This window comes from Neltuma alba, unplaced genomic scaffold (genome assembly GCF_004799145.2).
Source record: "Neltuma alba isolate B1F8T4 unplaced genomic scaffold, ASM479914v2 tig00001507_pilon, whole genome shotgun sequence".
NCBI classification, from domain to species: domain Eukaryota; kingdom Viridiplantae; phylum Streptophyta; class Magnoliopsida; order Fabales; family Fabaceae; genus Neltuma; species Neltuma alba.
In genome coordinates this window covers 112-21599 of record NW_021632487.1, presented here as the reverse complement: position 1 = coordinate 21599, position 21488 = coordinate 112, and the positions used below count along the sequence as shown (strand labels likewise).

General features: G+C 34.2%; 1 protein-coding gene and 1 pseudogene across 1 annotated transcript; both read right to left on the bottom strand.

The window, feature by feature from the left end:
* Window positions 1-4351: 4351 nt before the first annotated feature.
* LOC114757881 (lysM domain receptor-like kinase 3) lies at window positions 4352-15266 on the bottom strand (annotated as a pseudogene).
* Window positions 15267-18985: 3719 nt separating this feature from the next.
* On the bottom strand, window positions 18986-20627 carry LOC114757929 (chitin elicitor receptor kinase 1-like). The gene is made up of 3 exons (XM_028946939.1): window positions 20496-20627; window positions 20288-20386; window positions 18986-19266 (listed from the first exon to the last, which is right to left on the bottom strand). Exons 1-3 carry the CDS (start codon window positions 20625-20627, stop codon window positions 19159-19161), a joined length of 339 nt encoding a protein of 112 aa, XP_028802772.1. The 3' UTR covers window positions 18986-19158.
* Between the last annotated feature and the right edge of the window lie 861 nt (window positions 20628-21488).

Below are 21488 nucleotides of genomic sequence, written 5' to 3'. Positions count from 1 at the left end.
CGTGACATGTCTGATAAGCAGGTGATGTGAAATTTTTTTTGGGGTTAAGGTGCATCCAGCACCCCCAAGTATTTTTCCAGGTGTACCCAGTGGCTTAAAGTAATTTATGGTCCAATTTTGCCCTCAAAGTAATTAAAATGGTGCACTGGTATCCTATGCTAACAGATCTCTTACTTTGACTGTGAAATTGATGAGTCAGCACAAGTTTGAGCAAAATAATTTGACCTGGCATGTCTAATAAGCAGGTGATGTGGAATTTTTTTCGTCTGCCACTGCTTTGTTTTCTCTGTTCAATAAATGCTCTCTTCGGCTCTTGGAATTTTTTTCAGAGCAAGAAATTTTTTTAGAGATACTCCTCTAGTCCTATTTATAGGGTAGAGAGAAAACATATTTTTTGGTCATATTTATAAGGCACTGAGAGAAATTTTTTGTATGGATATACAAATTTAACCCTCATTTATTATTGTATTGACTTTGTTTATATGAGGTATAATGTATATTAAATAGGGATAAAGTTGGAAAGTTATTAAAATTTAAATGAGAGTTAATGAAATTTAGGATTTTTCTTGGTCTGTGTGAAACATGCTGGAAGTACCTTATAAATAAGACCAGAGGAGTATTATTCAGACAAAACAATGGAATTAACAAGAAAAGCCATGTCACCTGCTTATTAGACATGCTAGGTCAGATTATTTTAGTCAAACTTGTGCTAACTTATCAATTTCACAGTCAAAGTAATAGATCTGTTAGCATTGGATATCGGTGCACCATTTTAATTACTTTGAAGGCAAAATTGTACCATAAATTACTTTAGGCCACTGGGTGCACCTGGAAAAATACTTGGGGGTGCTGGATGCACCTTAACCCCAAAAAGAATTCCACATCACCTGCTTATTAGACATGCCACGTCAGATTTTCTGGTCAAACTTGTGCTGACTCATCAATTTAACGGTTAAACTAACAGATCTGTTAGCATGGGATACCGGTGCATCAATTTAATTACTTTGAGGGCAAATTTGCACCACAAACTATTTTAGGCCACTGGGTGCACCTTAACCCTAAAAATAATATAATAATCTTTTTTCTTTAATAAAAGTCATAACACTACTAATATTTTTTTCGTACGCACGTGTCTTAAACCATTATTTTATGGAAGTGTTTTTCATTCCTTCACACATTTCTTTCCATTATTAGCTTCTTTATTGCTTAATTTATTATTTATTATTTATTATTTTTTATACAATAATAATTTATTTTTTTAACACCCTTCGTAAATCATTTTACTCTTTAATTATATATCTTAAACCATAATTAACATTAAATCTCAAAATAAATAAATTGAGAATGTTACAAATTCCACATCTTCATTTTCTTTCATAATCAAACTGGTCTCTAGACATTGTAGTAATTTCATATTTTTCTTGAATTTGTCAAGACAACTTTTTGCAAAATACCCTTTCTTTCTATATAGGTAACATTGGTCAAATTTCCTAGAATAAAAAGAATGCCTTTTGAAGAATCTCATGGGAGGTCTTCTTCTCTTCCTTTGAGGATGGAGGCCCTTATGATATTTAAACTTATTTGGGTAATAGCTATCTTCTGGTAGACATACCTAACCTAAAAAAGTCCATATAAGAATAAGCAAATATTAATTCAATAATTTTATTAGAAGAAATAATATATCTAGAAAATATGTGGATTAAATTGAATAGGTAACAACTCATCTACAATGCTAGTATCACTACAAAAAACCAGTTAATTACTGTCGAAAAATTATTTCATTGCTAATTTCTGACGGATTACTAACAAAAATTCTATTGCTAAATTTGGTGACAGAAATTTTTCATCGCTAAAATTAGCCACGGAAAAAATTTTGTTACTAATTTGTTAAAAAATCCGTCAATAAATATTTAGCCATAGAATTAGCGACGAAATTTTTTTATCAGAATTTTTTATCGGTAATTCTGTGGCTAAAATTTTATAATTAAAATTTATGATGGAATTAGCGATGAAAAATTATTCCATTGCTCATTTTCATGGTTAATTCTATTACTAGAATTGTATAATCAAAATTTGTGATGGAATTAGTGACGGAATAATTTTTTGTCACTAATTCTGTGACTAAAATTTTATAATGACAGAATTAGCGAAGGAAATTTATGATGAAAAAAATTTCGTCACTAAATTGTTTGTTAACAAAAATTCCATCTATAATTTGTCACTAATTTTAAATTTTATCATTTTAGATTATAATCTTACAACAATTTATATAATAATATAATTAAGAATATAATAATTTAAATATATTTTCAATTATAAAATAAATTGATATAATGTTAATGAAGATATCATTATCATTTATCTTTTCATTAAATAGATACTGAGCATTGGAAGACAATTTCTTAAAAAAAATCTGTTTATATTTCATTAAAATCAATTCTTTTTTATTATTAATAATAACTAAACAAATATGATAAGAATATTAATAACTTTCTTATGCAAATTGATATAAGAAATAAATAATCTATTATATGTACAATATATTGAAAGATATAATATATGATAGAAATTCAAAACCAAAAAAATGAATTTATATGAACACCTCAATTTATAATTATAAATCAAACTAATATTGAAGTGAACTTTGAATTTCAATAATTAAACAATAAAATTTGATCATGATATAATTAATACTCATAATATAGATTGATTTTAGTCTTCAATGCAAAACAAATGGCAAATAGAAAAAATTTTAAGAAAATAAATTATGTAAAAAATATATATAAATAGGAGAATATTGTTTATCATAATCTATTCAAATCATTTAACTTTTTTATATAGAATAATCTATTAGATTTTATTATGATAGCTATTTTTTGAACAAAAAGATTTTTTCCTAATTATAAAATGGTTTTCATCAAATATATAAAACAAATATAGATAATAAAAAATAATATAATAAATATATAATTAAATTATATATCTTATGAATGTTAAATAAAAAAATTAAATTTAAAAAATATAATTATGAAAAAATTATTTACGATTTAAAATTCAAAATTAATGTCATCAGAAATTAATATTATATCAAAAATATTTTTTTTAAAAATAAAGCATTATAAAATAAAAATTAAATAAAATATCTAAAAATTATTTTGTCACAAAAATAGTTATGATTAAAATTATCATATAGTTTATTTTTAATTTCTAATAATATATATGTGTATATATAATTGTTTGTGTAAGAGAATATTATATATATATATATATTCAATTTTGCATAATAAATTAGCAAGTTCATTCAGCTCAACTGGTGAAACCGCGCGTGTGCATAGACTAGGTCTTTGGTTCAAGTCGTGGAAAAGTCACTTTGAGGATAAATTATATAATAGCGACACCTGGCAGCCAGAGGTGAGTTGGCAGCAACACGTGGAGGTGACCGGCTATTGCCAATGATGAGGTGGCAGCTAGTAGAGGCTCCACGTGGCATTTTAATTTTTTTCAATAAAATCATATTAGCGACGGAATTTCTGACAAATTTTCTGTTGCTAATTACCGATGGAAAAATTCTATCGATAATTAACAACGGAATTGAAATTCCTCACTAATCCAATTAGTGACAGAAGAATTAGCGACAGAATTTGTTCCATCACTAATCCGTTGTTAATTTCATCATTAATTCTGTCACTAAATAAAAATTCCATCACTAATCGCATGTTTTTTGGTAGCATATAGCATCCAACTAATACTAATAAGGACTTAGAGATTGTCCCAAAGACATTTGCTCGACTCCCACAAACAATATTCAAATTAATAAAGTTAAATTTTTGGAATACTTTATTTAATACATATAGAAAGTTTCAAGAGTCATGACAATTAAATATAATCAGAATATAGGATCAAAGAGCACAACAAAATCCTTAACGCTCACTCTTCCGGTGCCTTTTCTTTCTCCCTATGAGATACTTCATTTGAAAAAGAGTCAAGTAAGTAAGGTGAGTACTAACATCTTAGTAACCTATAGTATAGCCATGCACATACAGGCTATTACACAGGCAATCATTATCTAACATATATGTAGTCACTGAAATAACTTAAATAATCATTAACACACAATATCATTGAAATCATAAGTGTATTATCTCTATATGCAATATATCCAAAGATTTGGTTTTGGATAGAACTCAATGGCATTGTACGATCCATATAGTCAACCCCATCTAATGGGATAAGGCTTTTTTATTATTGTTGTTGATGATGAATTATACTTTACTGATACTCACTTTCTCAAAGTTCAACATCCTTATAGTAGTCGTGTTTCAAATCCACCACATGTAATGCTCTTCTTGTATTTGGTCGAATGCTATAACTCATCAATAGAGCAAGACTAAAACCTCTTGTTTGAGTATTTTTCACACAATATTGCTAAAAAAAGATTCAGTCAAACAAAATATATATATGCATCATTGATAAAACTGTCCTCAAACGAATGTGAATGAAACACAACTTTTCTTGTAAAGTGCATTTAATTAAATTTAATTTCATAGTACATGAGATTGCAAACCTCGCCTCTCAGCTTCGCATAGTAGACAGCCCCAAAACCATCTTGAACAATTTTATTTGCCATGCTGAAGTTGCTTGTCCCTCGAGCTAATTCTTCATATTAAAACTCCACTGACTTCTCCATAGTAATACCTTTGATGCCAGTATTAACAGCAGCAGGAGGACCATTGGAATCTAAAATTTTACTCCAGAATTACTATATTAAATCATCAACTATATTGTCATAGTCAACGCCTTTAATGCATTTTTTTCATCATATCAAATGCAGAAAGCATTTATAATCAGAACAAACATGTTTTTACTATCCTAGTGGACCATCTATAAGGTTCAGTTTTGCATTTTGACTACAAAAAAGATACTTTAAAGCAAAACTTATGGGTTTAATACCCAGGGGAGCACATCTTGCTCCAAAACATTTTATCAAAAGTTACATGCACTAGGCTCTAATCCACAAAAATCAAAATTTGATATGGCTATATGGTCTATCACTGTGGGAAAAAGCTCCAGTGTGCTGTGTTTTGGGCTTCCATTCTAGACAAGACAGTCAGGTGCCACAACTCGCTGGAAACCTAAGGCCCAGGCCCAGGCCTTAATCACTTAACCTAGATGACCTAGCTGTCACCTAAATGTGCTTGCCCCATATGTTTATTTTCTTTATATATTTATTATTTGTCATTCATCTATTTAGGAATAGTTTCTTTGCTGGTTTAATTCCTGCTTGATGTAATCTTGGATAACCCATCATTCTCTGGGGTATCCGTGCCTATATAACTTGTATCCTCATTATTGAAGATACATAGGAAATATATGCTCTGTTTCAAACAAAGCCAATCCCCACGAAATATATGCTCTGTCTGATGCGATACAGCAAGCTAACTCCTAAACTTCCAATGATCCATTGCAAATCCCAACTGGACCAATCACAAGAGCAAGAGCTAAAAGAATTAAGGAAGCTTTGAGTGGGCTAGTGCAAGACACCTTGACAAAGCAAATGGCATTTATTGGAGTATCAAATCTGGATAAAAATGCTGAGGATGTCACTAATGTCATTTGGGCTGAAAATGGAGCTACTGATCATATCTTGGGCTTGGAGACTTCAATTTAAGGAGCTTGGATCAAGTACAACACATGAGAAGACTCATTTGGGCCTAATTAATCATATTTTGGGCTTGATATGCTGATTATATTTCATTAAATGCATTTGTGCGAAATTTCATAATTAGTTGGCAGATTTGACTTTTGAATTTCCAAGTTACCTAAATCAAGTCCTTATGAATTTATTATGTTTTGATTTTCTAGATTGCATTTAATGCTTTTTAGGTCAGATCTTGAATGTATCCTCTATAAGATATTGTAACCCTCATTTTGGGAGCAGATTTGGAATTTTGAATGAAAACTTGCATTTTGCAATTTCTGATGAGAGGAGTTCTCTCTAGGGTTCTTCATTGAACTAACAGACTTATCAAGGCTTGATCAATCTTGTGGCGTCTTTCAACACTTCGGGTCCTTGTTCTTCCGTGTTCAAGGGTTCAAGTAGATCACCAGACCTTTGTTTACGTTCTTGGGGTGCGTATATTCAGATCGGTTGTGGGTTCGTGGGATTTTTCCCTTGTGGGTTCTCACCATCTTGGTATCAGAGCTTTGGATCTAAACTCAGGTCATATTTTTCTGTTAGTTTACCTTCATTTTCGTTCTTCATTTGGTGCCTTTTCTTGTGTCTGTTCGTCTTCTGCGTTTCTGTTCATCACCGAAATTGTCATCCTTGTCCATTCACTTTTCCGTTGAGTTTTGTGAAGTTTAATAGTCATTTTCATAGTTCGGAATCCCTTCTTTCGTCTCGTTTTGGTTTCATCTAAATCCGACTTTTGTAGGGCAAGTTATACCCATTTGAAAAGGACGCGTTTTCTGGAATTTCTGGGTTCAGATTGCTTGTTCTGTTTTGTTTATGGTATTTTTGTGATTTTCCTTGCATTATTCAGTGAAAAAAAAAGAAAAGAAAAGGGAAAAGACAAGAAAAAAAAAGAAAAAAAAGGTACCCAAAAAGAAAGGGACAGAAAAAAAAAACGAAAAGAAATTATAGTGCTGGCAGTGTTTTGAGCAAATCATCTTCATGTCCAAATTCTATTTTGGCTTTTGCAATACTTGTGTCAATTGAGTTTCTGACTTTTCTTGAAGGTCCATATTCAATACTCTTAATTTCTCAAAGTTCCTAAGTGTTGGCTGATTCTGCATATTGTGATTGCTTTGTTTAAATTGTTTAGTTCTTTAAAGAGCCTCAAGAGGGATTTCAGAGTGGAAAAAGGCAAGAGTGATATACCTCAATTTAAAAGCCAAGTTTGAGTGAAACACGAGTGTTGAGTGTCATTCTTGAGGGAAACACGTGAGGAAATTTGTGAGGAACTTTACTTCACTAACATAATTAATTTTCCTTGAAGTCACAATGTCTAATGCAGATGGGACATCTGGTGGTAGTGGAAATCCAATGAATATTGAAGACACCCTTAGGGCAATGCAGCAACATTTTCAACGGATGAATGTGGTTTATGGAGAGATAAGGGATAGAATGGATAGACAAGATGAAAGGATTGTAAATCTGCAAAGAGCCCAACCTAAACCTAGAAGGCATGGAAGGCAAAGGGAGGTTTCTATGGATGACTTTGAATCTGAAAATAACAAAGTTGGTGGTAGTGAGGATGAAGTCAATTCTGAATCTGAAGTTGAACTGATAAGGAATAGGCATAGAGGGGATAGGTATGGGAGAAGATATGGGAGAAATAACCCAAGGGAGAGAGATAGAGTAGATGGGAACCTTGGGAGCATCAAAATGAAGATACCATCATTCCAAGGTAGAAATGATCCTGAAGCCTACTTAGAGTGGGAAAAGAAAATAGAAATGATCTTTGAGTGTCATAATTATTCTGAAGCTAAAAAGGTGAAGTTGGCAGTAATAGAATTCACTGATTATGCCATTGTTTGGTGGGATAAATTGGGTATTAATAGGAGGAATAATGGAGAGAGGCCTGTAACAACTTGGAGCGAAATGAAAGCTCTAATGAAGAAGAGATTTGTTCTCAACCATTATTTTAGAGAGCTTTATCAAAAGTTGCAGACCCTTACACAAGGTCCTAGGAGTGTAGAGGAGTACAATAAGGAGATGGAATTGGCCATGATAAGAGCTAATGTGCAAGAAGATAGAGAAGCAACAATGGCCCGATTTCTAAGTGGGTTGAACAAAGATATAGCTGATATAGTTGAATTGCATCATTATGTAGAACTAGAAGACATGGTGCATATGGCTATTAAGGTGGAAAAGCAACTCAAGCGAAAAGGTGCTTCAAAATTTCATTCTGGATCAACTTCTTCTTTCAAACAGAATTGGAAGAAAGGAGAAAAAGCTATCCAAAAGGAGACCACTAGAGGCAAAGAAGAAGCTTCATCAAAGAGCAAAGGTAAATCTGATTCCCAAACTTCTAGAAATAGGGATATAAAATGTTTCAAGTGTTTGGGTACAGGTCATATTGCTTCTCAATGCCCCAACAAGAGAGTTATGATTCTGAAAAATAATGAAGTTGTGACTGAAAGTGAGAGTGAAAGTGATGACTCCATGCCCCTACTTGAAGATGCTAGTGATGATGGGATTGAGTATGCTGTGGAAGGAGAATGCCTTGTGGTTAGAAGAGCCTTGAATTGTCAAGTGAAGGAAGATGAGTTGAATGAGCAAAGGGAAAATATTTTCCATACTCGCTGCCTCATTAATAACAAGGTATGTAGTTTGATAATTGATGGTGGGAGTGTTACAAATGTTGCAAGCACTACAATGGTTGAGAAATTACATTTGCCCACTGTTAGACACCCTAGACCATACAAGCTGCAATGGCTGAATGAATGTGGGGAGATTAAAGTTGATAAGCAAGTTCTTGTTTCTTTTTCAATTGGGAAGTATTGTGATGAAGTATTATGTGATGTTGTTCCTATGCATGCTGGACATATACTTTTGGGAAGACCTTGGGAATTTGATAGAAAGGTAAAGAAAGATGGGCTTACAAATAGATATTCTTTTGTAATGAACAACAGACCCATTACTCTTGTACCATTGACCCCAAAGCAAGTGTATGAGGATCAACTTAAGATGAAAAAAGAGAGAGATAAAAAAGAGAGTGATATGAAAAATGTGAGAGAGACATCAAAAAGAAATGGGAGTGAAAAGGAGAGAAAAGATGAGAGTTCAAAAAAAATTTTCAAAAAAAAAATGAAGAGAGAAAAGAGAAAAAGAAATTGAGTTTTTATGCAAAAGAAAGTGAAGTGAGGAATGCCTTTTTGGCTGAACAACATTTGCTTCTCCTTGTTTACAAGGAATCCTTTTTGGATACTAATGACATTAACTCTTCCTTTCCAAGTGTTGTTAGTTCTTTATTGCAGGAATATGTTGATGTGTTCCCAGAGGAGATTCCACCTGGATTACCACCCATTAGAGGAATTGAGCATCAAATTGATTTCATTCCAGGAGCAACAATTCCTAATAGGCCAGCCTATAGAAGCAATCCAGAAGAGACAAAGGAACTTCAAAGGCAAGTGGAAGAGCTCATGGCAAGGGGATATGTTAGAGAAAGCTTGAGTCCTTGTGCTGTTCCGGTACTTTTGGTCCCAAAGAAAGATGGAACTTGGAGGATGTGCATTGATTGCAGAGCTGTGAATAACATCACTATAAAGTATCGCCATCCCATTCCTAGATTAGATGATATGCTTGATGAATTGCATGGTTCTATTGTCTTTTCTAAGATTGATTTGAAATCTGGATACCATCAAATTAGAATGAGGGAAGGGGATGAATGGAAAACTGCTTTCAAAACAAAACATGGTTTGTATGAATGGTTAGTTATGCCATTTGGGTTAACTAATGCACCTAGTACTTTCATGAGATTAATGAATCATGTTTTGCGTGCTTTCATTGGGAAATTTGTTGTGGTTTATTTTGATGACATTCTGATTTACAGCAAGAATCTTGATGAGCATTTGAATCATTTGCATTGTGTGCTTGATGTTTTGAGAAAGGAAAAATTGTTTGCAAATATGAAGAAGTGTGATTTTTGTATGGATAAAATTGTTTTTCTTGGCTTTGTGGTGAGTGCTAAAGGAATAGAAGTTGATGAAGAAAAGATAAGAGCTATTAAAGAATGGCCAACACCTAAAAGCATAACTGAGGTGAGAAGCTTTCATGGTTTGGCTAGTTTTTATAGGCGCTTTGTCAAAGATTTTAGCACACTTGCTACCACTCACTGAAGTTATTAAAAAGTCTGTTGGTTTTAAATGGGATAAAGAACAAGATGTTGCATTCATTAGGCTTAAGGATAAATTGTGTTCTGCACCTGTATTAGTATTGCCTAACTTTAACAAAACTTTTGAGATTGAATGTGATGCATCTGGAGTTGGAATAGGAGCTGTTTTGATGCAGGAAGGAAAGCCAATTGCTTATTTTAGTGAAAAGTTGAATGGAGCAGCCTTGAAGTATCCAACATATGACAAGGAGCTCTATGCACTTAAAAGAGCATTAGAGAATTGGCAACACTACCTTTGGCCTAAACAATTTGTAATTCATACTGATCATCAATCTTTGAAGCACATTAAGGGTCAAGGTAAGCTGAACAAGAGACATGCAAGGTGGCTGGAATTTATTGAGACATTTCCGTATGTCATCAGATACAAGAAAGGTAAAGAAAATGTGGTGGCTGATGCATTGTCAAGAAGGTATACTCTTCTTACTACTCTAAATGCTAGGTTGCTTGGTTTTGAATATATCAAGGAATTGTATGCCATTGATGCTGATTTTGCTGAAGTGTTTCTTGCTTGTGAAAAGAAAGCATTTGAAAAGTTTTATAGGATTGATGGGTACTTGTTTAAAGAAAACAGATTGTGTGTGCCTCAATGTTCTTTGCGAGAATTACTTGTGAGAGAAGCACATGGGGGAGGATTAATGGGTCACTTTGGTGTGAAAAAGACTTTGGATGTTTTGCATGAACATTTCTTTTGGCCTAAAATGAAACGTGATGTGGAAAGAATCTGTGCTAAATGCATAACTTGTAAAAAGGCTAAATCTAGAGTCTTGCCACATGGTTTGTACACCCCATTACCTGTGCCTAGTGAACCTTGGGTAGATATATCAATGGATTTTATTTTGGGTTTACCTAGGTCAAGAAAGGGTATGGATTCCATATTTGTGGTTGTCGATAGATTTTCTAAAATGGCACATTTCATTGCTTGCCATAAAACTGATGATGCCACATACATTGCTGATTTGTTCTTTAAGGAAATTGTAAGACTTCATGGTGTTCCTAAAAGTATTGTTTCTGATAGGGATACAAAATTCTTGAGTCATTTTTGGAGGATTTTGTGGGGTAAGCTGGGTACTAAATTATTGTTTTCTACTGCTTGTCATCCACAAACTGATGGACAAACTGAGGTAGTTAATAGAACTTTAACTCAATTGCTTAGAACTGTGATTCAAAAGAACTTGAAGAATTGGGAAAATTGCTTGTCATTCATTGAATTTGCTTACAATAGGAGTGTGCACTCATCTACTGATTATTCTCCTTTTGAAATAGTGTATGGTTTTAATCCACTAACTCCCTTGGATTTATTACCATTGCCTATTGATGAGAGGGCCAGTCTTGATGGGACAAAAAAAGCTGAAACAGTGAAACAACTTCATCAAAAAGTGAAACAACAAATTGAAAAGAAAAATGAGCAATATGCATCCAAGGCTAACAAAGGAAGAAGGCGTGTTCTCTTTGAACCTGGTGATTGGGTGTGGGTGCATATGAGGAAAGAAAGATTTCCAGCTCAAAGAAAGTCCAAATTAGCTCCAAGAGGAGATGGTCCATTTCAAGTGCTTGAAAGAATCAATGACAATGCTTACAAAATTGATTTACTTGGTAAGTATAATGTTAGTGCTACTTTCAATGTGGCTGATTTATCTCCTTTTGATGCAGGTGATGATTCGAGGTCGAATCCTTTTGAGGAGAGGGGGAATGATGCGATACAGCAAGCTAACTCCTCAACTTCCAATGATCCATTGCAAATCCCAACTGGACCAATCACAAGAGCAAGAGCTAAAAGAATTAAGGAAGCTTTGAGTGGGCTAGTGCAAGACACCTTGACAAAGCAAATGGCATTTATTGGAGTATCAAATCTGGATAAAAATGCTGAGGATGTCACTAATGTCATTTGGGCTGAAAATGGAGCTACTGATCATATCTTGGGCTTGGAGACTTCAATTTAAGGAGCTTGGATCAAGTACAACACATGAGAAGACTCATTTGGGCCTAATTAATCATATTTTGGGCTTGATATGCTGATTATATTTCATTAAATGCATTTGTGCGAAAATTCATAATTAGTTGGCAGATTTGACTTTTGAATTTCCAAGTTACCTAAATCAAGTCCTTATGAATTTATTATGTTTTGATTTTCTAGATTGCATTTAATGCTTTTTAGGTCAGATCTTGAATGTATCCTCTATAAGATATTGTAACCCTCATTTTGGAGCAGATTTGGAATTTTGAATGAAAACTTGCATTTTGCAATTTCTGATGAGAGGAGTTCTCTCTAGGGTTCTTCATTGAACTAACAGACTTATCAAGGCTTGATCAATCTTGTGGCGTCTTTCAACACTTCGGGTCCTTATTCTTCCGTGTTCAAGGGTTCAAGTAGATCACCAGACCTTTGTTTACGTTCTTGGGGTGCGTATATTCAGATCGGTTGTGGGTTCGTGGGATTTTTCCCTTGTGGGTTCTCACCACTGTCTCAAACACATCTAATCCCCAGCTTGTCCCATGACAACAGTTTCTTCATGCGGGAACCCTTGAACTATGAATAATGTCTGTCTGTCCACATGAGGCTCAATTTACCAACTGATCCACATACTGTGGCTATGTATGCAAGGCTATGATAGGCTATATGGTATTGAGTTAATAAATAAATAAAGTTTTGATTCCTAGGTGAACTTCAAGTCATATTAAAATAAGAATAATTAGACTGACATGGATATTAAAACAATCTAAATTAGCTCACAAGTCTAAAAACTTGAGCTGATTAAATGGAACTTCAATCGGTTTTCTCCCCCAGTCAATGATTTTTCAGCTAAGTGGACACCATGTTTTTACAAGGAATATGAGTTATCCGGCAGCTAGAATCTTTGATGTTTAATGAAATTAACTACATAGAAAGCATCAAACTGAAAACTTCTCCTATTCAGATGGTTAGCAAGAGAGACAGGGGAAATAAGACCACAAATTGAACAACGTATAACGCAATTTCAGTTTTACTTCAGAATGTTGAAGAGAGTTATTAATGGGATGTTTTAAGAAAATTAACCAAAGAAAGCATCAGACTGTAAACTTTTTCTTTTCAGATAGTTGGCGAGAGAGATAAACGAAATGAGACCCACAATTGAGCATGTTATAAGGTTATTTCAGTTTTACTTCAAAATGCTAAATTAGATGAGAGTTGTCAAATCATTTAAGCCGTTGGAACATGTTACATTTTACTCATGTTTTAATGAAAGCGTAATGAAAGGAGGAAGGGCAAATGTAGGTATCTATTTACCGTTCCTTGTTTGATCAGAGAAGACTACTAATTCTCCAGAAAGCAGTTTTGCCCCCTCCTCCTTCTTACGGTAATATGCAACATACATACAAACAGCCAATAAGAGAAACCCAGCTACCACTCCAGCAGATAGTCCAGCAATAGCCCCACCACTTAGACCTGCTTCTTGAGAAATTATATCAGTTCAAAGTGGCACTGCCCCTATATTTCAGCATATACTTACCAAAGCATTCATCAAAGGAGCAACTTTCTAAGGAAAGAGATGGTTAAACCTTTTGAACACACATTAGGATTAACACATTTAGAATAAATTACAAGAACTCTCAAGTTTGGCTAAAATTACGCAGATCCATTTCCAAAATATACAATTTAATCCAAGCTTGGATTTTTTTTTTAAAACTACAACCCTATATTAAATTAAACATACAAATATGTATTATGTCCAAGCATGCAAAAGTTTAAAGAAAATGTTTCACAAATTTTACACCAACAAAAAAAATTGCACTTATGCACGAAGGGTACTCTGGCAAAAAAGTTTAAAATTGCACTAAAAACGTGTTGTAACTTTGTTGCAAAATGAGTACATGTACATTTTGAAAATAGAAGGAAACTTAATTTAATTTAGTCAAAATTCTGATAAGAGATAATATTTACAAGGACAGGAAAAACCCATGCCACTTCATGTACAGATCATTATCAGGAGAGTAGGGAAGTTACCTAGGGGGCAGCGGCACAAAGACACCATTTTGGCCTGAAAAGTGAAAGTGAAAAAAAATATTTGAGGCAGGTGTAGGAATATTTATAGCATCCCTTAGCTTTTGAGCATTTTTAGATCATAAAAAATCAATTATGGTTATTCTCCTTTTCTTATCTTTGTTTCGCGATTTACATTAGTTGACAATGAAGTCCTCACTGAAGCCCAAAGTAGAGCTAATTTTGAATGGAAAATGATTACTCCTTTAAAATACTTCTTTAAAAATATTCCTCTAATTACGATTAAAAAAAACTAGCAACATAACAGCTTTATTCTATAACTTCATATAGATTGTCCTAAAGTTCTTGCGAGTTACTGTGCAGTTCGTTTAGAGAATTGAGTATAACAATGGTTTTGAGTTCATAAATGATTTTGGCAGGTATGTGGGTGTTTGTTCTCGAATTCATGATCAATTTTAGCATGCATACAGGGTCTTGGATGTTTTTCAAGAAAGTTATGATTTTAACTCTTATAATATGTGTTGAGAGATGAGATTATCAAGACATTACATAAATTAATGTACCTTTTCCCGGGATATACACCACACCGCTTCCTTTGCTGAAATCGATCCTAGGATTATACTTGCGCAACAAATCCTTATCAAGCTTCGTCTGGTTCGCAATTGATTCCAGAGAATCCTCAGCTCTAAGTGGGTATGTGATGAACAACCCGTACTCTTTCGAAACGCGGCGATCCCCACACGAACAGTTCACTGTCACATTGAGCATTCCATGGTCAGGAATATTGTCCGGTGAATAGCTATTCGCACTCTCCAACATCGAAACGGCGGTCAAATTGGCATAGCTCTGATTCGCAACCAACGCACAGGTGTCTCCTTTCTGAATCCGGTACTTGAATACGAACCCCAGATATTCACCATCTATGCAATCGCAAGGGAACGGAATGTTCACTCGAGCGGTGGTTTCGACATAGTCATCGCTTAATAATTGGTCTTTGTAATAGCTGATGATATCTTGCGTTGTTCGAAGAACTGGGGATTGCACGATCGGCGGAAGGACCGTGATATCGGCAAAACCGACCCAAATGTAGTAGGAGGCAAGAGCCAAGCCACATCCTTTCTTACACTTGGATTCTGCATTGAGACAGAGAGAGAATAACAGTAAGAAGAGAAACGGAAATCCGAATCTGGGTACCATTTGTATATGGTCGTGCTGAAAAAGCTAAGAGGGAAAAAGAATCCCAAACGGAAATGAGTGCGCTGATGAATGAATAAGCAGAAAGAAAGAATGACCGAAGCTCTGAAGATGGGCTGGGGAAGAATCTTCTTCCTAAAAATCAGGGAAAGCTAGAAATGATTCACAGTGGGATTAAAGGACAAGATGACGGAGATTTCTTTTATGTGAATCCTTGAATCTAGTATAATCATGGAAGACAAGCCAAGCAATCGTCCGGACTGTGTGTATAGGAAAACTAAAGAAGTTCGTACACAAACCAAGTCAATAGAAGTCAGCCCAGCAAAAGAAGTCCAGGACGGGATCACGGGACTGTGCCTCTGGCGCGTGCTTGAAATTTGAAAGGTTCGTCGTTTGGGAAAATAACTTGGAAGGCAAATTATTTCCTGAGGTCGAATAGTCTTAATTTTCTTTTCTTAGATATTCAAAAATGCTGCGAATTAATGCCAAAAAAATAACAGTTAGGTTGTCAAAATTTCAATTTTTTTAATAATTTGAGCATTGTTTTTTTGGGATTTTTTAAATACTAAAATTAAGTTCAGCATCAATCATTATATTACTCTCCTAATTTCTTTTCTCTTTACTTTTTTTTTTTATATGATTATATAACGAAGTTAAATTTAAACATTATTGGGTATGGATAGTTTTTTCTGGGAAAAAAAAACACTGGCGGAATTGTAATAAGATCATGTGGAAGGAACATGATAACTGAATAAGTTCTAATAACAACTTTTAGAATAAAAAATGATAATATGTTTTAACTGCTCATTTATCATTAAATTTTTTAAATAATTATTATTTTTTTGAAATCTCACAGTAGTTTTTGCCAACATTTTTACTTAAACAGCTGAAACTCTTTCTAAAGTTCTAATAAAATCAATGCATATTGATTTTTTTTTAATAATTTCTAGTTGTATTACATTGTATTTTTATAATTTGGATTATATATTATGTACTATTTTGTCATAGGACCTATTTGAATTGGCAGTAAGAAAAGTAACTTATTTTTAATTTGACTTTTGAAAAAATTAGATTGGATAAAAGTTAAATTGGGTGATGTGATTTATGTTTGGATTGACTTTTATAAATAAGTTAGTTTGTAAAAAGAAGTTGTTTGAATTATAATTGAATAAGTAATCTTAGTTTGTAAAATTACCAAAATATGTATGACTTTTATTAAAAAATAAAAAATAAAAAATATCAATTTACATAATATACTAATTTTAAATTATTTATAAGCTCTTGTTGATCTTATTTTTTAAATTTTTTTATCATTTATTATGAGGATATATTTAAAAACAAAAGTATATTTCTGACTTGTTTATTATTTTTAATTAATTTTAACTAACTTTTTGTTATTCGTAAATTAGTTATTTGAGACTTATAATAAAAATCAGAAAACATAGTAAATTTCTTAATTTTTTCTTTCTCCGTATTCTAAAAGTCATAAGTCATAAGTAACTAATTTTTATTTATAGTTTATTGTGACTTTTTTATCCAAAAGTTAAATTCGTCCTTTGCCAATCCAAACGCTACAAAATCTTGAAATGTGCTTTTGGTTACAAAAAAAAAGGAGCTTGTAGCCGTGAACTGCTGAGTCACACAGGCTCACAACTTATGCATCTATCATGTTCTTTATAGGGACTCGAACTCATAACATTGAAAAATCAAGAGAAAATATGCAATAACCACAATTTACTTCACACATCAAGTTGCTTATCATGTTTCCTAATACTCATGCCAAACCTTCATAAGATTGTTAATATGGGTAGAGAGATAAGCATTAGGTAAGCGATATTGAAAGATGAAAATAAGTTAAGCTTTGCTTTAATTAAAAGAAAAATCATTTGAGGTTTCAAAAAAGAGGGTGGCAATTACTAAAATGTTAATCTCATACTTTCAGTTACTTATTTTTATTTTTATTTTCTTTTTTGGATTCTCAAACTAATGAAAAGGAAGGTTTTTGGTTTTTTGTTAGTTGGCCTGAAAAAGGGAAGTTTTTTGTGGGGGTGCTTAATGAAAAAGGCAAAATTATTTGTAGAAAAGTAAGGGCATGTGAAATTGAAATAAGGGTATACATAAAATTATGTATATACTGCAGAAAATATCTTGATGTAACAAAAAAAGTGTGAAATTTTAAGAACTACGTGTAATTTTCCATCTGATGACTAGAGTTGGGGTTTTCTCAAGCAGCTGATCTGGGCAAGTTTCTAGGCGTCCCACTCCACCATGAAAGAGTCACAAATGAGACCTTCCAGTATGTTATTGACAAAATTAAGAAAAGGTTGAGCAATTGGAAGATCCAAAGCCTTTCTTTTGTGGGAAGAAGCACACTTGCAAAGTCTGTTTGCCATGCCCAATCATGTTAAGCAAACATCCTACCTCCCGGATAGTACCTACAAAGATCATTGAGAAGAAAGCGCGTGACTTTATATGGGGATCCTTGGATGAAAGAAGGAGGATACATCTAATTTCTTGGGACAAAGTCTGCACGGAGAAACAAGTTGGAGGCCTAGGAATGAGGCACATCAAGCAACAAAATCAAGCATTTATGATGAAGCTAGGATGGGGCCTTGTCACTAAGAGAGACTTTCTTTGGATTAAGGTCATTCGATATAAATACGGATGTGGCACTGATCTTATGCCCCGTATTAATGAAAAAAAGCCGGGATCAAACACGTGGCAAGGAGTCAAGAATAATTGGCACCACACAAAAGAAGGGATCTAGCAGACCACAAACCACCAAGAAAAGGAGGTAGGACGCTGGAAGTAGGAGAAAAGTGGGAAGTTTACCACCAGCTCAGCATACAAAGCTCTCAATCTACCAACAGAAGCTTCTGTGAGCAACTGGAGCAAAGTTGAAGCCCCCCAAAGGTGCAAATCTTTTGCTTGGCTTGTGCATCACGAACATGTCTTAACTAACCAAAGAAAGTTCAGCCGTGGAATACGTCTCAATGGATTATGTGACTGATGTAAATAAAATCAAGAGGATGAGGCACATGTGTTCAGGGATTGTCCTGAAACGTGGGAGTTTTGGGTATGGATCATCGAGGCAGATATGCACCACGCCTTTTTCTCTTGTGACTTCCGTGATTGGCTGCAGTTAAACATGGGGACACAAGTCGAGACACTTGATTCGGATTGGAAGAACCTATTTTTATAATATGTTGGTTGCTTTGGCGAGCAAGGAATGACTTCACACACTCGAACTCAGCCACAGATTATGATAAGGTAATAAGGAAAGCTTTGGCAATTAGCTCATGTATGCGAACCTTGACGCAGAAGTTGCAAGGCACGAAGATCAACACGAGAATGAGCCAGGTTACGTTACCAGAACTAGAAGCCACAGCTGACATGGTGGTCAAAGTGGATGGTGCGTTCTCATTCTTGAATGGACTGGTGGCGTGTGGTGGTGTTTTCAAGCAGCACGATGGTGAGGTTCTTGAAGGCTTCATGTTTTGCATGGACAAGGGAGATCACCTCACAACCAAACTCTGGGGATGCCTTTTGGGTTTGAAACATGCTTGGGATCTGGGTGGACGTAGTGTGATCATACACTGTGATTCCTTAGACGCACTCAACCTTATTCGAGGTAACGATATTGATGTACATGTCGATTGGGCAATCATCCGCGAGACAAAAGAGTTGCAGAATCGGAATTGGAAAATTGCCTTTCATACTATCAACAGAGACCAGAATTTGTTGACTGATGTACTGGCGAAGAAGGCACTGAATGGACCCGTGGGGCTCCAACCTCTCAATAGAGAATCTGTAGTCTCCTTTGCAGCTCAGGTTCGTGTAGTTCAGTTATTTTATTCCGATATATAAAAAAAAAAAACACCTATAATAAAATATACAGATATGAAACCTTTTATTTGATGAAAAAATTAGCATCTTTATTATTCATTATTTTGGATTTAAAAACAAGGGGAATCCAAAATAACATGTGAGTCACTTAATTTAAATATTATTGACATATATTTTCTACATCTGCTTTCCGGACAACATTTCTGTGTATGATGGATTTTCATACAAGGAGGCAGTGTCTCATTCCACACAAGAAGAAGAAAGTGTCATTAGAGTCACCACAACAGATCTCATGCTTGGACGTCGGTCTGGGTCTTCATCTGTGCACACTTTGGCTAGCTGTGCAATCTGCAAGCACCATGAATAGCTTCTATAAGCAGAAAGATTCAAAAATATGTTTGGATTCTATAAAGACTGTCATATCCTACCCACTTTAACAAAAGAATACAAGGGGAAGGACATGTAAAGAAGGGAAAATGACAAAAAAAACCCTGAAAATTGTAAAATCCCAAATAAGGATCTGTGACAACACTAACTTTAATAGGTTTGACAACAATTAAATTGCACATTATAACACATTTTTGTGAAAATACCTAATTTGAGCTTTTACAATTTTTCAGATCTTTTTTGTCATTCTCCCTATAAAGAACACTAAAATATGAGAATTTCAAAATAGTTCATCGAAATGGTTTAATTTCAATAACTTCTTCAAAAACTATTCTAAAATTAAGTGCTTTTGTGAAGTGATCTAATTGCCCTTTGTAAACTTAGCTGTCACTGCCTTAGCTATTGCCATTTGATGAGTTAAGGTTGTTACTTGTTAAACAATAATCATTTTCGTTTTTAGTTTTAGATTTTAAACACAAGCATTTGAGGAATCACTATAAAATTTAATTCCAAACTAGTTGTAGAGAGCTTCATGGTGACTAGGTTATTTTGGACTCCTGGATAGAAATTTACAGATTTAGGAGTATTGTGTTTCAAAGTCACATCATATTTTGGGGCACTATTTGGGTGTTACATTAGCACTACACAGAGTTGGGCCATGTCACTAAAACATTAGTGAGGTTGTGGACCTTTGTATGTGGCCATCATTTTCATAGTTATTAAATGGTTTCATGCGGTTGTGATGATAGCTGTGGGATCAGAATACGTGAATGAGCTCTTCATGACTTAATTGGATTAGCAACGCACTAATTCTATTGCATTTTCGCTTCATTGACACACTTACCTTGGTTTCTGAGTTCTTTATATAGTTGCTGTCAAGTTCTCTGATTAGTTGGTGGAGATAGTTCTAGAGCCTGGCACTTGACAGCGAACATAGGTATTTTTCAAACACAGAGTTTTAAATAGTTCAATTTATACTCACCTTGTAAACCGAATCGATTGTGTATTGATCACCGAGCCTAGAATCAACAAGCTTTTGAAGATGTTCTTTTGGATTAGGCTTCTCAAAAACTTCTTCAAACTGCACCAACCAAGGCAAATATAACTCTTAAATTCTAGTAGAATCACATGATTTGTAATTAAAAAAAGAATAGTAAAAAAAACATTTTAACCAAGAAGTCAAGAATCACCAAAGAGACAAGGGATTTTGTTTCGGAACCAGCTTCACCAGCCCTGGACAAAGCTTCTTTAGCAGATATAAGTTCATATAGGACAACTCCAAAAGCAAAGACGTCAATTTTTGGTTGGTGAAAGACTACCATAAGCATACCTGCAGATGGGAGAAGAGTAATCAAACTTGAGCACACAAAAGTGAAATCGTTTTGGTGATCAGAAAAGGGGGAAGGGTGAACTCATTTTAAGGATTCCACACCAACACAAACTTTCTTGGTATTCATATCCAATCACGTTATTCAAAGGGAGAACGACATCCAGGTCTCAAAAGCTCAGTTTGATAGCAATTAGGTTCCAAATGACATCTAGGCTGTTAAATATCCTTAGGAGGTGTTTGGATGGAAGGTGGAGAAGTTTGTTTTGATTTACAGAAAAATACTTTTATGAAGTACTGTTAGGATATCCAAAACCCCCTTATTATGTTGTTGAGTTCGAATCGCAACGGTGCTAAAGTAAGGGTAGTTTGGTAACTTTAGAGTGTTAAAACCTGTTACCACCATAGAGCTTCGAACTCAGCACTTCAAAGATATTGAAAAGCTTCCCGTAACAAGAAGCTGTCAACATATCTTTGTTGACAATCTACAATAAATAATTAAAATATTAACTACCCCATTTTTTTCATGTCATTACAAAGAAGGCAGAGAAGAGCAATTTCTAGCGGCTAAAAACATCTGCATAATATCCATGAGGATATTTTCACTCTTTAAGGCCCCATATGTGAGTGATTGTTTTGGTCATGTTTGTGATGATATGCATGTGACAAAAATCAATCTATTTCGAAAGAAAAAAGAGGGAGAGCTACTAATTTATATTAAATCTACTGGATGGCCTCAGGTTCTCATTTCCATATTTTCACAAAATCCGCAAATCTTCTCTGCCTAAGTAGGTTGTTGCATGAAAAGAAAAGTGGAAGTTGACATACTCAGGTGGCATATAACCAAAGGTGCCTG

Bases quoted from the DNA above. Each gene is read 5' to 3' on its own strand.
- LOC114757929 (XM_028946939.1), bottom strand. From the start codon at position 20,627: ATGGTAGTCTTTCACCAACCAAAAATTGACGTCTTTGCTTTTGGAGTT. The intron at 20,387-20,495 runs GTGATTCTTGAC...TGGTTGGTGCAG, and splicing joins CAAAATCCCTTGTCTCTTTG to TTTGAAGAAGTTTTTGAGAA. The intron at 19,267-20,287 runs GTGAGTATAAAT...TGGTGCTTGCAG, and splicing joins CAATCGATTCGGTTTACAAG to ATTGCACAGCTAGCCAAAGT.